The 22915-nt window shown below is 47.0% G+C and overlaps 1 protein-coding gene across 10 annotated transcripts in view; it reads left to right on the top strand.

Moving 5' to 3' along the window:
• Positions 1 to 18345, top strand: part of Pcl (polycomb protein Pcl) — a 62771-nt gene extending 44426 nt beyond the window's left edge. For all 10 annotated transcript variants that reach the window (XM_077683627.1, XM_077683623.1, XM_077683648.1 and 7 more), the window contains 5 exons: positions 3672 to 3798; positions 3903 to 3970; positions 4067 to 4225; positions 11994 to 12102; positions 15768 to 18345. In XM_077683627.1, coding sequence (XP_077539753.1) covers positions 3672 to 3798; positions 3903 to 3970; positions 4067 to 4225; positions 11994 to 12102; positions 15768 to 16406 — 1102 coding nt within the window. In that variant the 3' untranslated portion in view covers positions 16407 to 18345. The remainder of the gene's footprint in view (positions 1 to 3671; positions 3799 to 3902; positions 3971 to 4066; positions 4226 to 11993; positions 12103 to 15767) is intronic.
• Positions 18346 to 22915: the final 4570 nt, after the last annotated feature.

Raw genomic sequence — 22915 nt, 5'->3', positions numbered from 1 at the left:
GGCTCAAGAGAAGCCACGCTGCTGTCATCCCTGCTAGCCAGGGGCGCTTCCAATGCGTTATGCACGAATCTGTTTGCCCGTGTCGGGAAGAAAACTGATCTTCAGCGGCGTATGGGTCCCATTTTGTTAGGGACGCCACCCCTTGCTCCACGTCCCTGCCATGGTTGGCGATTACCCCAGCGGTGAGTTTGTGGTGCCATGAGGCTTAAACGCGCGTGAATCATTCAGCAGCTGCGGCCTTAATCATGCTTGCCTCAAGGAAACGCATCAAGACTGAATAAAAACGTAGAGTTCATGCGTGTATTGACTGCATCGCTTCCATGGTTTTAATGGGCGCTCAAGAGGTTTGAGAAGGTGAGCCTGTCCGAGGCCAGCTTCTTCAAAACAAGTCGACTTTATTACACAAACTTCAGTAAGTTATGTTGGAAAAGAAGGGTATCCCAGCTTAACTCGCAAGCACTGGAAGCGCCCCTAGTGAGCAGGGATGACAGCAGTGCGGCTTCGCTTGAGCCGGCGATAAGGCGAGCGTCAGCGTATCGAGAAGGGCCAGCCGGATGTGGCCACGCACTCTCGCTATCGGCGGTGCATCTATTCATAGATTGCGTTGGCATGCAGTTTTGCCCGCTCCGGCCACCGCTCCCGTGCTCCGTTTAACTTTTGGAGCACCTGTACAGTCTACAGTAGACAACTGGATTTATTTTTTTGTATTTTTGTTTTTGGTTTGTAAAACTCACTAGGAGTTGACGATTGATTGGTTGATCAACCTTTTGACTAATCATTTAAGTACCACCTTAAATATCGGCGTGAGCGTGTTGGCGGACAGTGTTCAAGTTACATGCCATACACTGCAATAGGAAATGATTGAAGCACGCCCAGAGATTGTAGTGGTCAAAACGGCATTCTGATGAACAAAGAAAGATCAGAAAATGGCCAAATTTTTTGTAGACGCGTAATGTCTGCATGGTCCTAAAAAAAAGCAAATAACCTTCACACCATTTTGGTGTTAGTTGGATTTATGGCGGAATAAATGTTTGCCAACTATTCAGACATTTTGCCCTGATGGTAGGCGCCACCATTGAAAGGGATGAATCCAGAAATAGTTAAACTTTTTGACCTTTGATGCTGTGAATGATTTAATTTTCTGTAAAATGAAATCTTTTTGCTATAAATGTCGGGAATTATCTCTATCACCGAGTTAATCACAGGACACTTGAGGGGGACTCACCTGTTAACATTCCTATGGTACTGACTACTTCATGACCCATGGACTTAACCCTTTGAGGGTCGAATTTTTTCGCCAAATGCGACCCCCCAGGGTTGATTTTTTTATTGCTGATTTAAATTCTTTGGATGAATCTATTTAGAGAAAAAATTATCGTAATTTTTTAGAATGACCATAAAGTGACAAAAAAATCGTTTTTGTTATTACATATATGTGGTTTATTCATGAGTAACACAAAAAAATTCTAAATAAAAACGAGAAAGTAACAAGCCAGCACCTTTTGAGTGAATCAAAATCAGATATAGACATCAGTTTCACAGGCGCAAAAAGTGGGAAGCCCCCGTAGGACGATACCGAAACCAGCCGCTGCGGGCACGGCCGGATGCGGAAGCAATAGACGGCGCACCGCTCATAAAATACAAAAAAAAAAACGAGAAAAGAGCCTCATCAGTTTGGCAGGCGACCTTGGTCTGTGGCAGGCGCAAGAAGCGAGAGGCGCCCGGTGGGCGATACCCAGCGCGCCCCCTCATTAGCGGATGCGCAAGCGATAGCCGGCGCGCCGCTGAAGTAAATAAAAATAAAATACAAATAAGAGCCATAGGTGCAAGAAAAAAAATTTGACGTATTTCCGAAGTGTGGCAGCACATGCCAAGCAAGAGAGGTTGGCAAAAAAGGCGCGCTTTTTAAAGATACAAGCAATGCCGTACATGTATGTCATTGACCATTTTGAAAGTGTTTGCCGATGCCATAGATGTACGGCCGTGACCCTCAAAGGGTTAAAAATCATGGGGCACCAATTCTAAAAGCTTTACAAATACATGTCAATGTTCACAGCGGCATAGTTTGCTTATTTTAGAGGTATGTCACTTCTGCACTGAAATAGAGAAAACTTGCTTGCTACACAGCTAGCGCCATCTAGTGAAAAATAGATGAACGGAATTGTTTCTTGTTTATTTTTTATCTCAGTAAAAGAGTGGTATAGTTCTAAAAAACGCAAACTGGGTCGTTAGGAATATTTCCATGTATTTGTAATAACTTTTGTGTCAGTACATGATGCTTCGAAGCCCGTGGGTCATGAATTAGTAAGTCCCATAAAAATGGGATCAGGTGAGTCGCCTTTAAAGGCCAGTCAAGTACCCAATATTGTTTTTAATGTTTTTATGAACAAGCACAATCAATTGATACATCTTTTGCCAATACAGGCTAAGCTTGCCAATTAATTGGGTTAAAAATTTTAATTACCACCAAGCCTTAGTAGTTATACATACCTGCCAACTCTCCCGAATTGTCCGGGAGACTCCCGAATTTTGACCTTATCTCCCGATTGTACGAAAGCTATCTCGAATCTCCCGAAAAGTGGCCGCCACCGTAGAGGCGTTTTTTTTTTTTTTTAATCACGCGCGTGCGTCAGTCTTTCCTGCTGCGACAGTTGTGGTGCTGAGGGAGAGCACTCGCCACTATACTTCTAGTTTATTGTAACCTTACCGTAGAGTACCGCTAGACTGCTATAGAGTACTGCGCATCTGGGCAAAGGCGCCGTAAGACGTGCTCGCCACCGTACCGAAAAAAGGCGAGGGAAATGGTACCACAACTTTCGCGTTGATGCGAGTACTTTGAGAGTGTCTGCGTTAGCGGCGTGTTGGCAGCTTGAAATTTGTAGCAACGCCGGCCACTTCGGATCGCCAACTGCCGAGATTGGTTGGTTCGGTGGAAGGGGGGCATACGCGCCATGGAGGCGGCGCCGATCGAGGCGGCCATGGCCGTGTGTGCGGAAATCTGTTGGGAGCGACTTCCGCAAGGATCGCTAGCTACCACCACTGGAAACAGGTCTTTTATGAACGCGGCAGGCAGGCATCTTGCTATAGGAGTTGTTGTTTAGAGCACGACTGGGTTTAAAGGACGTGCGAGGGCATTTTGTATGCTAGGCCTACGCCGCCCACCTAGGCGTCAGTTGCATGTTTTCCCGAGTTCAGTTGTAAGATCGATGGCGCTGTCAAAAGCAAAGAAGAAGTACTTGCAAGTATTTCTGGACTCATACACAGCTGAGTTTCCGTGCTTCGTGACTTCGCGAAAAGAACGAAGAAGCTCAAAATAAACATCCTTACCCCTTTCTGATGTCAAACTCCAGTCTCAGTAATTTGCAAAAAAAAATCCCTTCCCCCCCCCCCCCCCCCCCCCCTTGCTGCGGTCTCCCGAATTTTTATGTTGCTAGGTTGGCAGGTATGGTTATTATACATTATTCATACGTTCAGTTATACATTTACTGCTGATGGCACAAAAGTGGAAATATGTGGAAGTTAAAATAATGCTGGAACAGTTCGCACCTGCCTTGGTGCCTAATAGCCAGTTCTCCCAGTTCACCTTGTTAAACCTGTGACAGTTTCACTGTTTATCACATGGGCGGATAACCTGCAAAATGGCAGGCATTTATGGGGGCCCAATGATGCAGGATGGACATCACTCACTTGACGTTGTACAACCTGGTCATGGAGCGTAATAGGAAGTACTACGACTTGGACGACGAGATCCTTCCGTACCTCAACTCCATATGGCTTGCCTTGCAGCTGCCGTCCGACGTGAGTACACCACTGGCTGCCCGCCCATCCCTGTGAAACTCCCTTGTAAAGGGACATGCTTGGGAGTTTCAACAGCCTGTTCGCGCTTCTCTTTTTTCTTTCAGGTTTTCCGATGTTCTGTTCATGAAAGGCGAACAAACATCTACCAGTGCCTATGCAGCGACAGCTCTAGGTAGCGTCCCAGTTCTTCGGTTGTAACCTGACTTGTCATCATTGTGCGCAGCCGGTGCAAAGGGGTGCTGTTACTCTGTTTCTCCTCTTCTGAAAGGTTCAAGTCGGGCAAGGAAGTGAAAAAGCGAACATCGCTGTGGGGCCTTCGGAACCGGATAGCTCCGCCCATTCCTGGAGAGGTTGTGGCTCCACGGGAGCATAAAAACGTTGTGCCTGTCTTGTTTCCCAAGGTTCCACCCGCCAAGCCCACATCGAGGTGAGCACACGCTTGTCTTTTTCGTCAGGGGGAAGGAGGTAATGTGACTGAATGGGAGTGAAGTTTTCCGACTATAATGGAGTTAAGCGTTTTTTCCGGTTGGGTTTTGGCCACCACACTTGCATTGTCGTAAGTACAGCCAAGCGTGTTTTTTGGTTAAAGCATAGGTGGCATGGTATGCTAGTGGCCTCAAATATTTGAAATTCGTTTTGTAATTTTTCGTTAAGGTGATGCTGACTCAGTGGTGAAATGCTGAACGTCCTTTCTAGATCTAGAATTGTCATCCTTCCACTTAACTGAGCTACAAGTTTTAGCGCTGGGGTTCGATACTATCTGTAATATGTGCATGAATGCACCAGAGAACCTGCAATGCAGGCTCTTCTTTGCATCAAGCAACTTGGCTCATGACTTCTCATGGCATTAGTTCAGTGCCCACAGCACCTTGATCTTGCACATGACGTTAAAACTCTACTTGACTGGGTGGAAAGACATAGTGGCTATGTACTCAACGTCATATGCTTTACTCTGAAGGTCTCGACCCCTGTGTGCCTAATGGCCTGCCATTACTTCGGCCCATAGGCTTTGAAGGTTCATCAATGGGGCCCTAAATTTGGAGAACCTAAACGTTGAAAATAATCATTTGAGCTTCAAAAAGGACAGTCTGAAGAAACTTGTTAAGTTGTAGACAGACAGGACATCTGTCTGCACCTGTCCCATTTGTCTGCATCCTTGTTTTAAATATAATGTTTTTTAAATAGAATGTGCAGTAGAGTGCTATAGTAGTGGAGGTAAGATCACTAGACAGGATACTGGTAAACTTTCCCAGGAGACGAAAGATTTGATTAGGAAACGGCAAAGCATGAGTCTCCACCCCAGCTGACAGAATAGAGCTAGCGGAGCTTTCGAAGTTAATCAATGAGCGTAAGACAGCTGACATACGAAAGTATAATATGGAGAGGATTGAGCCTGCTGTAAAGAATGGAGGCAGCCTGAAAGCAATGAAAAGGTGTCTAGGCATGGGGAGAAATCAGATGTACGCATTTAAAGACAAGCAAGGTAATGTCATCACAAATAACGATAAAATAGTTATAGTAGCTGAGGAGCTCTGTAGAGATCTGTAGAGTAGCCGCGACATCCAGGATAATACCGAACGAGGAAGTAGTTCAGAGGAGGTAAACGTGCCACCAGTAATGACAGAAGAAGAAGGCTTTGAAAGGATTGCAAAGGGGCAAAGCACCTGGTGAGGACCAGATAACAGCAGACCTCTTGAAGGATGGTGGTCAAATTGTACTAGAAAAACTGGCAAACCTGTATACGCAATGCCTAATGGCCGCGAGTGTACCGGGATCTTGGAAGAACGCGAACATCATCCTCATCCATAAGAAAGGTGACATGAAGGACTTGAAAACTTACAGGCCGATCAGCTTACTGTCAGTCGTCTACAAGGTACTCACCAAGGTAATCGCTAACAGAATTTCTGCAACCTTAGATTTCAGTCAACCTAAAGAACAAGCAGGGTTCGGTAAAGGCTATTCAACAATGGACATATTCACACGATCAATCAGGTGATAGAGAAGTGCGCTGAGTATACTGAACCCCTATATATAGCCTTCATAAATTATGAGAAAGCATTTGACTCGGTCGAAGCCTCAGCAGTTATTCAGGCATTGCGGAATTAGGATGTAGACGAGCATTACGTAAGAATACTAGAGGATATCTACACTTCGTCCACAGCAACCATCATCCTCCATAAGGAGAGCAGTAAAATACCTATAAGGAAGTGCATCGGACAAGGAGACACCATCTCCCCAATCTTATTCACAGCATGTTTACAAGAAGTATTCAGAACGTTGGATAGGGAACAAGTGGGCGTAAGGGTTAATGGAGAATACTTCAGTATTGTCAGATTTGCTGATGACGTTGCCTTCTAAGTAACTTGAGGGGGCGAATTGGAAAGCATGATAACCGCACTGTACAAGCAGAGTAGAACTGTGGGCCTGAAAATTAATATGCAGAAAACTTAAGTAATGCACAATAGCCTCGGCAGAGCACAGCCGTTTGAGACAGGTGGCGAGGCAGTGAAAGTGGTAAGCGAACATATAAACTTAGGCCAAGTAGTGACCCCGGATCCCAACCATGAGACAGAGATAATTAGAAGGATAAGAATGGGGTGGAGTGTATTCGCAGGCCTTGTCAGATAATGAATGGCAGCCTACCATTGTCGCTGAAGAAGAAAGTGTATGACAGCTGCATCTTACCAGCTACTCCCCTACGCGGCAGAAACTTGGAGGCTCACGAAGAGGGTTAAACTTAAATTGAGGACGACTCGGCGAGCAGTTGAACGGAAGATGATAGGTGTAATGTTAAGGGACAAGAAGAGAACGGAGTGGGTCAGGAAACAAGCGCGTATTAAGGACATATTAGTAGAAATTAAGAAGAAGAAATGGACGTGGGCAGGGCATGTAATGCAAAGGCAAAATAATTGTTGGTAATTAAGTGTAACAGAGTGGATCCCGACAGAAGGCAAGCGTGCCAGGGGACGGCAAAAGGTTAGGTGGGCAGATGAGATCAAGAAGTTTGCAAGGATAAATTGGTCACAGTTAACACAGGACGGGGATAATTGGAGGTCTTTGCCCTGCAGTGGGCGTAGACAGGTGATGATTGTTTTAAAAGGACCTAGGTGGTAATAAGCTCAGTAATATAATCAATGACAGACGTATTTCAGCCAAATATGAGCCGTGTGCACTTCACGTTTACCATATTTACCCAATTCTGGTGTGCATCCTTTTCCACCAAAAATAGGTCAACTGCTCTCAAAATTTCAACCTCCTGAAAAAGTTATTTTTGTGTAGTCTGCCTAAAAAGACTGCGAGATACAAAATATGGCAGCTGAAATACGTGTATCCGCGACGCAAACGACCATCAAAAATCTGAAATTTCGCAAGCGAAATTGAGGAGAGCGAGGCCATTACGGCCAGGCTGAAGTGTCGTTCCAGTCGGCCCAGCTGGCGAGCGACCGGCGGCACGCAGCCGGCCGGTGTGGGCAAACCTGCGCACAGCACATCGCCCTACTGGCTCTCCTGGGTGGCCGTAGCAAAGAGCACAGGGCCGGCCGCAATGTCACTTCCGCTTCATGGCTTTTGGCGCGATCCATTGACAGGTGCAGCGTTGCCTGCGACTGGGCTTTTTTGAATGTTTATAACCAATTAACCGCGCATTTCACTGGGCTACCAGTCATGTCCCAATTGGTTTGGTGGTACGTACTAGTACGTTCAAAGTAAATTTGGCTGATGTGAAATTTGAGTGCAGTGGACCTTTAATTAATAATTGCATTTGAATTAAAATCTGGTACAAATCACAACAATATGGCGGCTAAGCTAACCTGCTTGTGCATGCGTCATGGCCTTTGAAATGTTTACAATTTACCGTTACCTGTGATTTCTCAACATGAGCATTACAATTGGGTATGAAATTTTGGGAATGAACTTGTAAAGAAAGACATACCTTCTGAAGGTCTGGGTAGTCAGAATAGCTTGGGCATTCTTCTTCCTTGTTTTCGTGGTAAAGATATAAATGATCTGCACTCAGAGAACAAAAAAAAAATTCATTGAAGACCCATTGGTGGACCCGCTCCTTCAAGGGGCCATGAAGACAAAACACAAGTTTGGTTCATTCAAAAGATTGCCTCGTTAAAATCATACTGACACCACTTTTAACCCGCATTTCGCTCAAATAAGCTATATAGTTTAAAAAAAAGGGAATGGCCGTGCGACCCACTAGCTCGTTTTCCCGCAACAGAACCAATGATGTCATACCAGCCAGCTCTGCGATTGGGGAAGGCCGGCGAAAGCAAACGCAAATTAGGCAGAGCTTAAAAGCTCGCTGAACGAGCTGTTTGCGCTTAAATTTAGGGCACATTCTTTTTACACTAAGAATGGGGGGGATAAACAGTGGAAGTTGCGAAAGCACACGTAAACATAGAAGTACCGATGCGTACTGTTATTGGTACTGTGCGCACTGTGCTTGTTTCAGCTGCGCAGCAGTCCGCCTCTTCCGAGTTGTCTTACACGCACTGGCCGATTGGCATAAGCGGCGTTGTCTTATGTGACCCTGTTTGTCGAGGATATTCCATGTTTCACGAATTGATCACTTTCTACAGTAACAAAAACAAGCCAGATGCAAATACGGTCGGAAAACAAAGCAATGGCAGACAACGGTCCGTGCATGAGTATGGTAGCGCCATCTGGGAAGACTTACGGCAAGCAGCGCTGCAGCTGAATCACGCAGTGCAAGTTTGTTTGTATACGTGCGCTTATGACTTCATTGCTGACATCCAGAAAACGCACGATATGGCGGGAGAATCAAAATGTTAGCCTAAACTGATTACTTTCTCAGTGAATACGCCATTAATTTGCTGCCAGACAAGTGCTAGGAGCTCTATAAAACACGAAATCTTTCGAATAAAAAAAAACTTGTATTTTGGCCTCCTGGCCCCTTTCATGAACTTCAGGCTCAGCCTGATGTGTATGTCTTGCTGCGGCTTTAGAAGCTGGTAACACAGTGTTTCTTGCAGATCCCTTGCACATCATGCGAACCGTGTTTAGTGCTCTAACCATCGCAGTGGTCGCGTTTGCTTGCTTTAGCAGTAACATGGGCTGCCTGTTGCTCCTTTCTTTGTCCACCAGTATCGGTATTGCATTGCTGTCATTCATACTCTATCCTCTTTTGTCACCTTACACTCCGCTTTACAATGCTTACAAGTGGTGACGGACAGCCAGCGAATGCAGCATCATTGCAGTCAATGCTGCTGCCAGCTCAGGGCTCCACATCTGCTCTGCTTACGGATCAGTCGCACATTCTTTTTCAAAAAAGAAATATTCGGCTCTGAGCATCCCCTACCACCAGCCAGACAAATAGCATATTCCCATGGGTTAACTAGTGGATTTGATGCGTTTTCTTCTCCACGGATGGTGCCAGTAGACTTGCTTGCACAATTTTGTTGGAATGTGATTGTATTCATCAAAACCAAATGAGGGAAATATCCTTAGGGTTTAAAGGAGTACTGACACCAATTTTCGGCGTTAATATTATTTCACAGTTCGCTTCCTTTACTGAACGGAATACCCTGGTTGAAGTATGAGTGGCCTGCGACGCGAAGAACATAGTTTAATTGGATCTCATTTATTGCGCTGACAGAACAGCACGCGGAGTAGCACTCAGCAAATGGACATCAGCGTGACATCATCCCGTGGTAGCCAAAAGAAGTGACACGGCCAGCCCTCGTCAAAAACTCTCGACGTCGCTTCACGCGCGCGGCCCCGCGAGCGGCGAGTGGGCGCCGGCGCATTCACAAACAGGTGCACGTAGCCAGAGCTACCGCGCGACAATTAATTGTCGCGCGCTGAGGAATTTAAAGTGCTGTTCCGGATTCGCCAGACCATTTAAGCATCGATGTAAGCAATAAAAGTGTAACATAAAATTTTCGTGTCAGTACTCCTTTAAAGGTGACATAAAAAAGGTAAACTACAAGATTTTAAAAGTGGCTAAAAGAAAATTGGAATGCTGGTAGAGGAAATGCAGTGCAGCAGTGCAGAGTAGTGCAGCTGCCGCCCGTCGTGAACAAAGTTTAACTTGATTCTGCTGCTAATAGCAGTGCTAAATATAAAATAGTAGTACAGCATACATACAGCATAAACACGGATTACCCCGATACAAAGGGGATGCCATAATAAATGAGTCAAGCTGCAGATTTTTAGCACAGCACCGTTGCGGGCTTCTGCTTTTGAAAAGCACAACCAATGTTACTTGAAAAAGGCTACTTTGGGGTGTTGTTTTTGCAACCAGTGAAAAGCACTTGGCTATTGCTTCCGTGAAGAACAAACCTAAGTCGCAAACATCCGGCAAGCATTCTGCCAAATGCAAACGAACAAAGACAAAGTACTGCTGATACAGTGCAGTGTATTTGGCATCAGGCAGAAACAAAAATTACCTTTAAAAAAACATTCTTAGAAAACAAGAAGCTTTCAGCTCAACCTGTCCAGATTCGAATCTGTGTCTGCTGAAAGCCACATGACCTCAGTGTATAGGCCATTCAACCAATATAGGCCGTGGCTTAAAAACCACAGAATAAGACAACTAGTATCTCGCCTTCCTGATTGGTTCAAATTGGGCCAGCTTCTGTAGTACTGCAGGCGGCTTGTGGGATAAACTGTAAGGCACATTCCCACTCGCGATTTGCCTCGTCGCGCGATGAGGCCTTGAGGTGGTGTTCGCACTTGCGGTGAGCGATGATGCGACTGCGTTCAGCGCAGCTGCTTCCCAACTTGTACAACCTCGTTGGTGCGTCAACCATTCGCAGTCAAAGAAAATGATGTTACGCGACAAAAGAAGGTAGAAATCAAACTAAAACACATGCTACTAACCTGGAGCAATGCCAAAAGCATTTGCGGGTTGTGGGAGGAGCAGAAAATAACAAACTCAAGAAGGCTCTTTTCAACATATTATTGCACAAAGAAATGCACACGCTTGCTTTCTCGCCACAACACCCGCATCACGGCCCACAAATGTCGCTTCTTTTCACAGGCGCAAAGTTCCGACGCCTCCGAACTCTACGCGTGTTTACCAGTCGCCGATAGAAAGAAGAGGCTGCAAGTCAACCTACCGTCTTGCTGTCCACCTAGCTCTATACGATGATTACTTGCTTTTACAATCCATACACGCTTCTCCACACTGATGAGTTCCACGCTATTCGTCGATTAGTGCACGCGTACGCTGAAGCCACTGACCAAAGAACCGATGCACACGGGAAGTTGCTTGCCGGCCCGACCCGGCGGGTACAACGATAGCGGGCCGAGCGCATGGCCGAGCGAGCCAGCGGCGGTGGCGGCGGCTCGTCCTCGCTCGCCCGCCCGCAGCATTTGCATACCGGATGTAAAGAAACGTTTCGTTTCCGGCTACGTCAGCCTACTCCGCAGCCATGATTGGCTTACCGGTTTTGCGGGGCCGTCGCGCGACGAGGGAATTCGGACCGAGAGCGATCTGCTCTGCCGTCGGAAAGCGACGAAAAGCGGCGGCCGGCTCGTCGCTTTGCGACGTCGCTTTTCGTCGCGCGACGAGGCGAATCGCCAGTGGGAATGTGCCTGTAGAAAGCGGTGTATGGGTTCTCAGTGCAAAAAAAATCTGCGTTCCTTTCACACGTATATTTTTGCAGATCAGAAAGCGTGTTATAGTTTCTCTATTTTGGTTAACCTAATGGTTGCTGCAGTTTACATAAATGAGGGCTTCACTTTTCAGGCTGCTTTGTAAGCAGTATGGGAGCTTTTGCAGATGTGTCATGCCTTGCAGTCCACGAGCTTGTCTGGATCGTGAGAACAGCATGCTCCTGGTAATGCCTGGTTTGAGGCAGCTCGTATCTGAGCATGTACAGCGGCATTAGAAGGTCTACCGGGTCCTTCCTTGTTTTGTGTTGCTGTGGTTTCAAATTCTGCATTTGTTCTTGGAAATGCTGCAGGCAGCACACACTGCGACGTGCTGATGTGATGTAATCTTTCATGTCTGCTCTGTAGCTTGGTGCTGCCTACAGTGCTTGCTTCAAGAGGGTAGAGTAGTATTGCAAAATGAGAGCAGAATGTGAAAGAGAAGCTGGTGTCATGCCTGCTTCTCAGTTCAGCATAGTTTGCAGTGGAGCAAGTCCTCACATTGTCTAATTCTATTTTTGTCTTGGGTACAATTTTGTTGCTTACTTTCTTTCTAATTTTTCTTCCCCCAGTGTGCGCGTGTTTAAAGGAGGTGCTGTAAAAAACGCAACTGCACAGCAGAGCCGAGAGAATGGCCAGAAGAAGGGTAGGAGAAAAAAGCTCCCACATGCTCGCTTGAAGGTGAGTAGCTGTTAGGTATTCATTTAACCTGTATGGCTCATGAAAGGCAAGTGTTGTGATCGTTTTAATAAGCTTTATGCAGGTGCAAAGGCATTACACATGGAAACCATCTATTTGGCATTTCTTAATGGTTTCGTAATCTTCCTTGCAGCCTAAATGTTTACAAGGAATTGTGGCCCTGTGCATGACAGTGTTATGTCCTTTTAGTGTGGCAGCACAGCTGCAGCAGCATTCATTGTTAACATCTTTGCTTCTCCCACAATACTGTTTTTTTATGGGCTTCCTTTTGGCGACTTATTCGCCAGTACTGACTGCCCTTGTAAATAACATTGTACAGTGTTTTGATGCAAACCAGTTATATCTGGATAATTTACTGCGGGACGATTGGTGCTATGAGTAACTCTGGGTGCCAAGTTATTTGTTTTGTACTTTGTTGTACTCATTGAAACTTGAAAGCAAGACAGTACAACCACATGACTTAAGTTGTGTTAGGTAACCAAAGATGGGTGTAGGGAATTTTCCAGTCAAACATGGGTATTTCAAATTACAGTCACACCTCGTTATGATGAAATTGAAAGGGTGCCACAATTTGCTCGTTATAACCAATATTTCCTTATGGCTGTAGCGGGCATTTACTGCAAATATTGTGCACTGTACTTACCCAAAACAAATAGCGGGCTAAGTTGGATCTCACCACATGGCAGTATGCAACAAAATAACCACATTCAAGAGATGAAAAAGAAAAGTCACGCACCTACTTCGTGCAGCAGGATTTGTAGTTGGGCAAGGGGGTACATCATTTAATGAAACAGCATGACACACAGGACAAAGGGAAGAAAAGACCTAATTTATTTGCAAACAGAGGGAATGTTACAATCAAAAGAAGACGCTATCTCAGCAAGTATGAAATTTCTTTTTCCAGGAGTGCTACTGACTGTGTGCTTACACACGAGGTTCCCGTGTCGTGTATCGCAAGCGCTTCACAGATTTTGTGCGTGCGCTGGCCTTTGCATCTTCATAAGATACTGCATTTCTCGAACTGTGGTGTACACCGACAAGCCTTGACATGTTGAGCAAGCATGCTGCGCGTGCCAGTCTTCAGTGTGTTGGCATGCTCCCTGAACCTGTTGTTGATGCAATGCCCGGTTTGTCCGACGTATGATTTGCCAGAGGGCACCAAGGGGATCTCGCACACTGCTGCTTTCTCGCTACAGTGGAACCTCATTACAAAAGACACTGTTACAAGAGACACTTGGTTACAAGAGACATTTGAACGAAACCAGTTTGATTTCCCCTATGTTTGCCATGTCAGCAACATCGCATACAAGAGACCTTGGTTACTTGTCAAACCCGCCGCGGTGGCTCAGCGGCTAAGGCGTTGCGCTGCTGAGCACGAGGTCGCGGGTTCGATTCCCGGCCGCGGCGGCCGCTTTTCTGATGGAGGCAAAAAGCAAAAACGCCCGTGTGTACGAGATTTCGGCGCACGATAAAGATCCCCAGGTGGTCAAAATTAATCCGGAGCCCTCCACTACGGCGCGCCTCATCGCCTGCGTTGCGTCGGCGCGTTAAACCCCACAATCAATGGTTACTTGTCAAGATACACATTTCCTGGGCCCCTTCAGTGTCTCTTGTAATGAGGTTTTATTGTATTCACTCTTCTGCAGAGCCTGCCCAGCTTGTTGGGGGCAGAGATCTGCAGCTGCACACACGACCGTCCCACTATCTTTTTGAGCTTATGGCTGACACCATGGATGTAAGGAATCATCACTTTTTTCTTGCGGCTCGCGGTAATTCCATACATCCATGGTGTCAGCCAAAAGATAGGGGGATGATCGGGTGTGCAGCTGCTGTTCTCTTCCCCCAACAAGCTGGGCGGGCTCTGCAGAAGAGTGAATAGTGAGCAAGCAGCAGAAAAAGGATGCCCGAGAAATCACACCAAGCCCTATGTCGAGCGCCCAGAAGCAGTGGTGTACGAGATCCCCTTAGTGCCCTGGAGAAAATCGTATGTTGAACAAACCGGGCGCTGCATCAGCGACAGGTTAAGGGAGCATGCCAACACGCTGAAGACTGGCACGGGCAACAAGCAATCATTCCTCACCAGCCCCAAACTATGCAAGGTGAAGAGCTGTGCCACTGATTTTGTGGCTGGTCACTCACCCGTCAGCGTTGTCTTATGTGGCTTGTGGTTATGTCTGGACAAATTGTCCACTAGTTGATGGAAGAATTGTTTCCTGCCATGCTGCGAATTAGCCGGGCACTTGCTGAAAGTAGCCTTTCGGAGCTGCATTGACTAGCTGGTATATTAGAGTGGCCGGAAATAACCTGCAGAGCATGGTGGCACTTTTCCCGGTGTTGTCAATTGGCCAGTGCAGCTCTCGTGATCACTGAGTGCCCTGGCGCTTTGAAGCTGCCAAAACTGGGATAACTTGGGTGACTTTAGCCCTCGGTGCAGTCACTGCTGGGTTCGGTTGTATTGTGCCCCGTTTTCTGCAGTGGGTGTGAACATTTTCTGCACACTACGTCTGCTCACTCTGCTTCTGATGGAGTAGACCAGATTGTGAGAAGAGCATTTCCAGCGCTCTGAGACAAAGGAAGGGCAAAAACCATTCCGTCACGGGGCTGCACGAGGCAGCCGTGCCAAAAAGACCGTGTGTTCGCAAAAGCAGCTCCCTTATATGCGGTGCATCTCTACTGGGCATAGTTGGCCAAGTGCATGGCACACTGTGCTGCAGTGGACTGTCTCGGTGCAGTGTGTTGTGTACAGGGTGCAAATTAGGTTGTCTCTATGCATTCTGCTCCTCCTGTGCGATACTAAATTTGCAAGATGTATGTCACGTGCGCAGCAGCGCCACCTTTGCAAAATATGGCTGCATGGCCATTCATCCTGAGCAAGAGCTCTGCCCAAAAATTGGCACACACTTTGGTTGTAATCTACAAATAGCTCCTTGGCATGCACAATTTGCAACGGATCTTGTAGATGGAACAGTTGCATGGCATCACTGTCGTTGACTACAACAAGCCTCCTTACGGCCACAGTAGTGAACTCATTTGGGGCTTCTACAGGATGCCACTATGCGCAGGAGGCCTTGGTATATGTATGTATGTATGTAGTCTCAGCACAGTAACCTACTAATGCAGGTCAACCATTACTTTAGTGCCCCTGTAAGTTGTACTGCACATTTTGTTTACTTCGCACGTACCATGTCTCGCTCACCATTGTGGTTGAAATTTAGATCTAAATGATCTGCGTTTGTTGCTTGAGCAGGAAGATAACATGTCAGCAAACCCTCGCGTCAGTTCCAAGTTTGCGTCTTTGTAGTAGTGGGCAGTGGCACTGATGCTTGACCAAAAGAAAGGCCGTAAGGCACTCCTCCCTGCTTGAGGAAGTGAAGCTGCTTTGTCAGCGTCAACTCTGCCCGCTCATCTTACTCGAGGCTTCCCAGTTGCACGCGTGCGAAAGTGTGCTGTATGATCAGCTGTATTTGACCAATCGGTATGGAGGACACTGCGTGAACGAGGTGTGCACTATAATGACATGCTTGCTGCAATTGTTTTCATTGTGGCCACAATAGGTGCTGCCTCACTGCAGAGCTGGGGGCCATTTGTTTGCCCGTAAAGTGGTAGCCTGCTTCTTCACTCGGGGCTGACTTCATTGCTGGTTTCAGGGCAACAGCAGCAGCCAGCCGTGCAAGCTCCCCAATGGCCTGCGCAGAAGCAAGGCACTGGTGCAGAATGGCAAGAGCGGGCGCGATGCCTTCAGCAGCGACGAGGACGCCGGCAGTTGTGACCAGGGAGAGAGTGGCACTTTTCTGGACGCCTTCATTCCGCCCCTGCCCGACTTGGAGGGCATCAACAACCCATTCCGCGACGAGGCGCTCTTCCCCCTGCCTCCGCAGCCGCGGGCGAGGCCCGGGAGGCCCCCAAAGAAGCGCAAGCTCCCATCCCCGGCTCCTCCCCCGCTGCTGCACACGCCTGCCAAGCAGAAGCTGCGGGGCTCCCAGCGGAGGCGGCTGCCGCTGCTGGCCGACACGGACTCGGAAGATTCGAGCAGCGTCAACAGTGGGTGCACGGCCACCAGCAGCAGCTCTTCCTCCTCCAGCACTGCCAACTCCTCCTCTTCCTCCTGCAGCAGCACAGACAGCACCGCATGGGGACGGCCAGTGCGTGCAGAGTCAGTGGACAGTGGTGGCGGGCCCCCTGATGGCAGCGCCAAGGGCAGCTTCAGCCTGCTGGCGAGGCGCGTCAGTGCCGACGGAAAAGTGCAGTACCTGGTCGAGTGGGGCAGCCCTGGCGAGCAGACGTGATGGGGGGTGACTGCGCTGCAGGGGACTGCCTTGGGCGCCCGACTTTTTGCGAGACATTTCCGGGTGTTGCGTGTGTGCGTGTGCGTGTGTACGTTGGTGTGTGCCTGGATGTTTCGCATGGTGGTGCACTGCGAAGCAGACCACAAGTTGGCAGGAGGAGTTCTGGTTATTGATTGGGCACCGATGTACAGGCAGCTGCCAAGAATGGATTAAGTTTTCCCTTTTTTTGGCCAGTATGCTGCATGTGAACTTTTGTTCTTTTTTTTTTTTTTTTTCAATAGTAAACTGTTGGATCATGTGAACTTTTTTTTTTATATAGTAAACTGTTGGATCTGTACAAATTATTCAAGGCAGGGATATGAAAATAGGAACGGGGTAAATTACCTGGGAAGGAAGGCCTCTTCAGACGACTGGTTTGCTGAAGATAAGGCAGTAATGAACTGAAGAGTTTATACATGTTGCATTTTGGGTGGGGGAATTGCAGAGGTGTGTGCTGCTGAGTTTCAATTTGCGAGTTGTTTATGGGGGTGATGCACGCCTCTGTCTGCTAGACTTTTCCACGGCTCAGCGAGAAGGCCCATTGGGCAGGAGGAGTTCTGGTTATTGATTGGGCACCGATGCACAGGAAGCTGCCAAGAACGGATTAAGTTTCCCTTGTTTTGGCCAGCATGCTGCTTGTGAACTTTTTTTTGTTTGTTTTTTATAGTAAACTCTTGGATCTGTACAAATTACTCAAGGCAGGGATATGAAGATAGGAACGGGGTAGATCACCTGTGAAGGGAGGCCTTTTCAGACAACTGGTTTGCTGAAGATAAGACAGTAATGAACTGAAGAGTGTACACATGTCGCATTTTGGGTGGGGGAATTTCAGAGGTGTGTGCTGCTGAGTTTCAATTTGTGGGTTGTTTCTGGGGGTGATGCGTACCTCCGCTGCTTAAGTCTGCTAGGCTTTTCCACGGCTCATCGAGAAGGCCCATTCGTGGTGGCATCTGCTGCTAAGTAACAGGTGTTTGTGTAATGCCCTGGAGTCGTGAGAAAGATTTATTTGAACAACTTTTGCATACCGTTTTCTACAGTCAGTTCCTAGCTAAATGACAGGCTTGCGATGCAAACTCTGTCCGACATTTGATTTTTCTCTATAGCACGACGTGTTACCTGGGGAAGATTCTTCCCTGTGTGATGCGCAGTCTGCCTTTCTTTCCAGTAGGTAAATGAACTGCCACTTCTGTGTCAATCGGCGGATGCTTTAAGCACCACGTGTGCATTTTGCATTTGCTAAAAACACTGCCATTTTCTTTCTAGGGTTATATAGTTGTCCTAGTCTTCGTGCACCTGCTTTCCTGTAAAAGACTTCTATGCTGTTCATTGTGTGCTTTTTGTTTTGTTTTCTCTAATAATTCCCTGAAAGGTCTTTGTTCTTTTGCATTGGGCACTTTTGCGTTTGTTGATGTGTATACTTTATCTGGTCGAATGGATTTGAAAAACTGCTTAATCCCAGTTTACAAGTCCCCTCCCAGGAACACCCTCAGTAAGAGACTTGCCTTCTCTTTCTCTCATAAGAAAAGGATTTCCACCACCATACCTTAAGCACTTGCAATGTGACACTCCTCGAAAGATCTTGGCACTGTTGAGAATCCATGACTTGAGACCGCAATGAATTGTGGTTCACTATAAATATACGCCCCCAAAAAAGCTTAAAATTGTTTCAAGCAGGTTACTCCAAGGTGTCTTATCTGCATTTAACTCTCCAGTGGGGTGCTTTGTTTCTGGCTGTGGCGTACACTGTACTTAAACATTGGTTTGGTAGTGGGCTTTGCAACATCGCACAAGATTAAGTTAGAACCAAAGAGTAATGGATTCCATCTAATGTCACTGGGTGTTCACATCAAAGTGCTGTTATAGTGAAATAAAGTTATATTTACACATTTTCGGACCCTAATACTGTCACAAGGTGGGCATTCTCTGTTAACTTATTCTTACCATTGCAGGTATGGCCTCTCAGGTAAACTGCGCCCACTGGTTCACACACCTTTAACATGTTGCTATTCCTGTCAAGAAAAACTCATCTGCTGGCGCTGTCTCTATTGACATTTGACACCAGCCAGAGGAGATTCGGCTTCAAAACTGGTGCAGGATTTAGCGCATTTTGTTTGCATGATGGGAAATGCTGCTGCGAGAGGCATCAATACCCAGAGGCAGTGGCATTCGCACGATGTTACTTCAGGCTGCCGTCTCCTAAAAAAGTCAGAGGAAAGTAGGAAAAAGGCAAGTCTGTGAAATGCAGCTTAGCAGCGTGAAAACTTGGGCGAGTTGGTGATGCATGTTGAACCACAGCGCTAGAACTGCGATAGAATGTTCTGATAATATGCGATAGAACTTTTATGATAAAAGCCAATAAGTGCCACATACCACTTTAAAAAACGAGATGGGGCTGCTGTACGATGCCGTTTCCTCTCGAGCATCTCATCTGTAGGTAATGGTCGCTTGTAAGGTCTCATCTCGGCTACTGTTTTGCAGCTGTGGCAGACCGTTTTTTTGCGAGGTCAGAGGACATGCCGAACGGCTGCAAGAGGTAGAGAAAGAAGGCTCTCCCATTAAAAACGTTGTAATGCAGGAGGCACACTCTACAGGGGCTCCCAATTGTTTTATTCGTTGTTTTTCTTCAAACGCATTGCAGTATGGATAATAGTCGTGACGCAAGCAGACATCAAAGCAGTGTATGCTTTGTGCATGGCTTGCGAGAGAAAAGTAATTATCAGCACTCTTTTCTACTACATAGCATTTTTTGGCCCCAAAAAAGCCCCAGGTAACTAGCGAAATTTTTATTTGTGCTTTTCGTGCTGCAATGATTTTTCTTGAACACAAGTAGTGCATAAACAAAAATTGGAGTTGTTTCGATTAGACATTCATGTTGGATTGGTTTTTAGGAAAATATGAAGAAAACACGGGTTAAAGTGACAGAGCTTTCAAATACAAAAAGATTGTCATTCAGCCGTGCTCATATGAGTGGACAGCGAAGCAGTCAAAATACTATAGAAAATGGTATTACAAAATGAATGACAATTGTGCTTTAAATTTCAGTTTAACAATACTTTCTTCACACATGTATTGGTTGGGGCTTAGTCTAAATGAGTGCAAGAAACAAAAGCATGGCTGTTTCCAGTGAAACTTGATAGGGCTGTGAACAATTTTACCGTAGTAAGCATACACAGGGCTGTCCATTCCACAGTGGCTTTGTAATGCGGCTGGAATAGCTCCGTGTGGGGGGAAGGAGGTGTACGAGGTAGGGGTTGTGTTGGGGGTATAGGACATATTGGGGTCCATTGGTGCCCTAGAAGTGGGCCTGGTGGAAAGACTGGTAGGTCGTTTGAGTTTCAAATGGGCAGACTTAGGCTTTGTACTGATTGCGCTGGACCGCTTCAATAGAACATAGTGTGCAATGAGAGACAGTATGTGGGGGGTCCAGGATATGTGGCGTCAATGTGTGCGGGAGCATTGGGGAAGGAGTGGGGTTTCTGCAGCAGGTGCATTTTGAAAGCAAGGTGCTGAACATAGAATGGGGTGGAAGATGCGCTGTGGGGACAGCGAGGTGGTGTGCCATTTATGGAAGATCTCTGGAATCTGGCTAGCTCTGGCAAGTACTTGCTCATGAAAATCTTGGCTGATCATAGGGAAACTGCGACTGATACTTATCCGTAATACCCGCAGAGATACTTCCCACAGTTGTGTTGTTTGAGCAGTCCAACATCATGCAACTTGTTTCGGTATAGTCTGTATTGTAGCTGAGGAATTTATCGTGCTAGTGAACATCAATGTGGACTAAGCAAGAGCGATGAATTCTGTAGTTAGCAACCAACTTGCTCAACTTTCCGCTTAAGTTGACCTTGTGTATTGACAGCAGATGTGGTTTCCGATAAGCTAACGAATCAAGAATTAAGATAAGCTAACGAAGCTTGGCGCAATGATAGAGTTGTCTTTGCGGCCAATTGCACTATGATTCTCTCCAGGATATCCACATTAGATTGAGAACTACAGAGCATTCGCAAGAAAGTTCGCTTTGCCGAAAGTGTCTTCTGCTGATGGACCACGACATGAAAAAGTCCAAAGTAGTGAGCCATGTGAAGATTTGCTGTAAAAAAAGTGAGTGGGGAAAGCTCAAGCTCAGTTTCTACCTCTAGACGAGGGCTAGAGGTGTCCACACGTCTAGTCCAGTCTCTCTTCATGCTCAAAATGAATGCCAACGGAAAGAATACTACCATAAAAAAAAAATTCCTGGAGCGAGTTAAGCCTTTGCTCTACATAACCTGTTTTTGGGAGAACAGAACCCCTGCCGTTGGGGCCCATTCTTCCAGCATGAAGGGACTACGGATTTTGGGAATGTCATCTGAAGCCAAAAAGCCTGCAGGTGCAGGTGATTGGGCCGTGGAGGGAAAATCGTGACAGTTCGTTTTTCCCCCCCTGAAAACTATGAACTTGTGGCGGAACGAGTGGAGAAATTGTGATCCTGCTTTTTTCAGCAGAGACTCACTAGCAGGCTGTACACATCGTTTATTTTTTATTTCTCACCTGTGTTACTGGTGGGCAATGGCCAGTATGCACACTAACATACTGGATTATTAATTTCTGCTTCGCGTTGCACACCTCTGGAAAACCACTTTTAAATTGCACTTGTTATACCAAGCAGGTGCAGGAATAGCATCTTTCATGCATAATTGGATAGAGAGAAAAAACATGCTTAATGCCGAGCTCAATGGGACAGGATGGTGAGGGCACTGGCCCTGCGGGTGGCGTTAGCTAGTCCGGAATGCCCTGGTCCTCGCTGGCTGCTCGTGCCCTCTTTATCAGCATGCGCTGTGTTGAGAGGTCCGAGTTGGACAGCCAGTCCACCCACTGCTTGTACATGAGACGGGGATTGGGTGTGGGAGATGGGAATTGTTGGCATTTGCAGACCAGATGGTACAGGGTGCCGGGCTGGAAAAGTTGCAGGTACGGTAATAATGGGTGGTGTAGATGTGGTGGAGGAGGGTAGAGGGTAGGAGTTGGTCTGGAGCTGGTGGAGTGTGGTTGCTTCGGCTCGGGAAAGGTGGGAGTGGGATTTCAAAGGAGTCAGTGACACCAATTTTCGGCGTTAATATTATTGCACAGTTCGCTTCCTTCACTCAACAGAATACCCTGGCTGAAATATGAGCGGCCTGCGACACGAAGAACATACTTTAATTGGACCTCATTTATCGCGCCGATGGAGCAGCACTCAGCAAATGGACATCAGCGTGACATCATCCCGTGGTAGCCAAAAGAAGTGACGCAGACAGCGCTCATCAAAGACTTATGACATCACTTCACGCGTGCGGCCCCGTGACTCGCAAGCGGCGACTGGGTGCAGGCGCATTCACAAACGGGTGCACGTAGCCAGAGCTACAGGCATAACCACTGCCCAGAAAGGCACTGTTGGCAAGAATAAAGTTCCACACACGCGAAAGAAAGCGATAATATAGCCCGGAATCACAATAGAAGTCGCCATCAGGATTTTAATTGAAAGCGGTCATCGAATTTCCGCCGCAATGGTAGGCCTAGCACCTTCAGGCAGCTCAGCCGTTCAGCTCCGGCGGTGGCGCGGTCCAAACAACGCCCCCACCGGCCTCCGCAGTGTTTTGACGTCCGCACAAAGCGGGGAGGTCATGCCGGGATTCTGTCATATGCGCCTTTCAGGATGAAAGCGCGGGAATTTGAAACAAACGATTTCAGGCTGTTCAATGTAATTATCGCGCACTGAAGTATTTGAAGTGCTGTTTCGGGTTTGCCAGCCCATTAAGCATCGATAAAAGCAATAAAAGTGGAACATGAAATTTTCGTCAGTACTCCTTTAATAACAGCGGTGAACACGACATTGAAGCTACAACAACGGGTAAAAGCAAATTGGCCTATATTGGTCTATGAATATAAATACAGTCGAACACGGATATATCGAACACGGCTATATCGAATTATTGTCTATATCGAACTCATAAATTATCCCCTTGAAAATTCTGTGTAAAAGTATAGGAATTCGTACGTTTATATCGAACCGTATTTTCCCCAACATTGGGTATATCGAACGCCGCGCGGGCTGGAAGGTGCTCTTCGGCTGTCGCTGCACCCCCGATTGAGGTTGAGGAGGATGTGAAGGAATGCGTGGGCATGGCGAAGACTGGCTCGCGGAACTAATTCCCCCTACCGGAACGAATTTGCGCTTGCCCAGTCGGGCCCCGCTACCGGCCGCCGTAGCGTTAGCGTACGGAGCCCTGTATGCTAAATCTCTCTAGGCACACAAGCCCGAACGCTCGGAAAATGTGATAGTGCGAGGTAGGGATGCCCCGACTGCGCACGTCCTTTTGTTTTTGTTTTTTTGTTTTTTTGCGGCTGAGTACGTTCCTCGGCTTGCCGAAAAAGAGTCTTTTTTTTCTCTCTCTCTCTCTCTTTCTGGGTCTGTCTTCCCCCGATGTCGTCTCGGGAAAGGGAAGAGGGAACGA

Source organism: Haemaphysalis longicornis, unplaced genomic scaffold, assembly GCF_048455015.1.
Source record: "Haemaphysalis longicornis isolate Haplotype H1 unplaced genomic scaffold, Haemaphysalis longicornis Haplotype H1 scaffold_1, whole genome shotgun sequence".
In the NCBI taxonomy this organism is placed as follows: Eukaryota; Metazoa; Arthropoda; class Arachnida; order Ixodida; family Ixodidae; genus Haemaphysalis; species Haemaphysalis longicornis.
The sequence above is the reverse complement of the archived record's forward strand: the minus strand, read 5'-3'. Positions and strand labels throughout refer to the sequence as shown.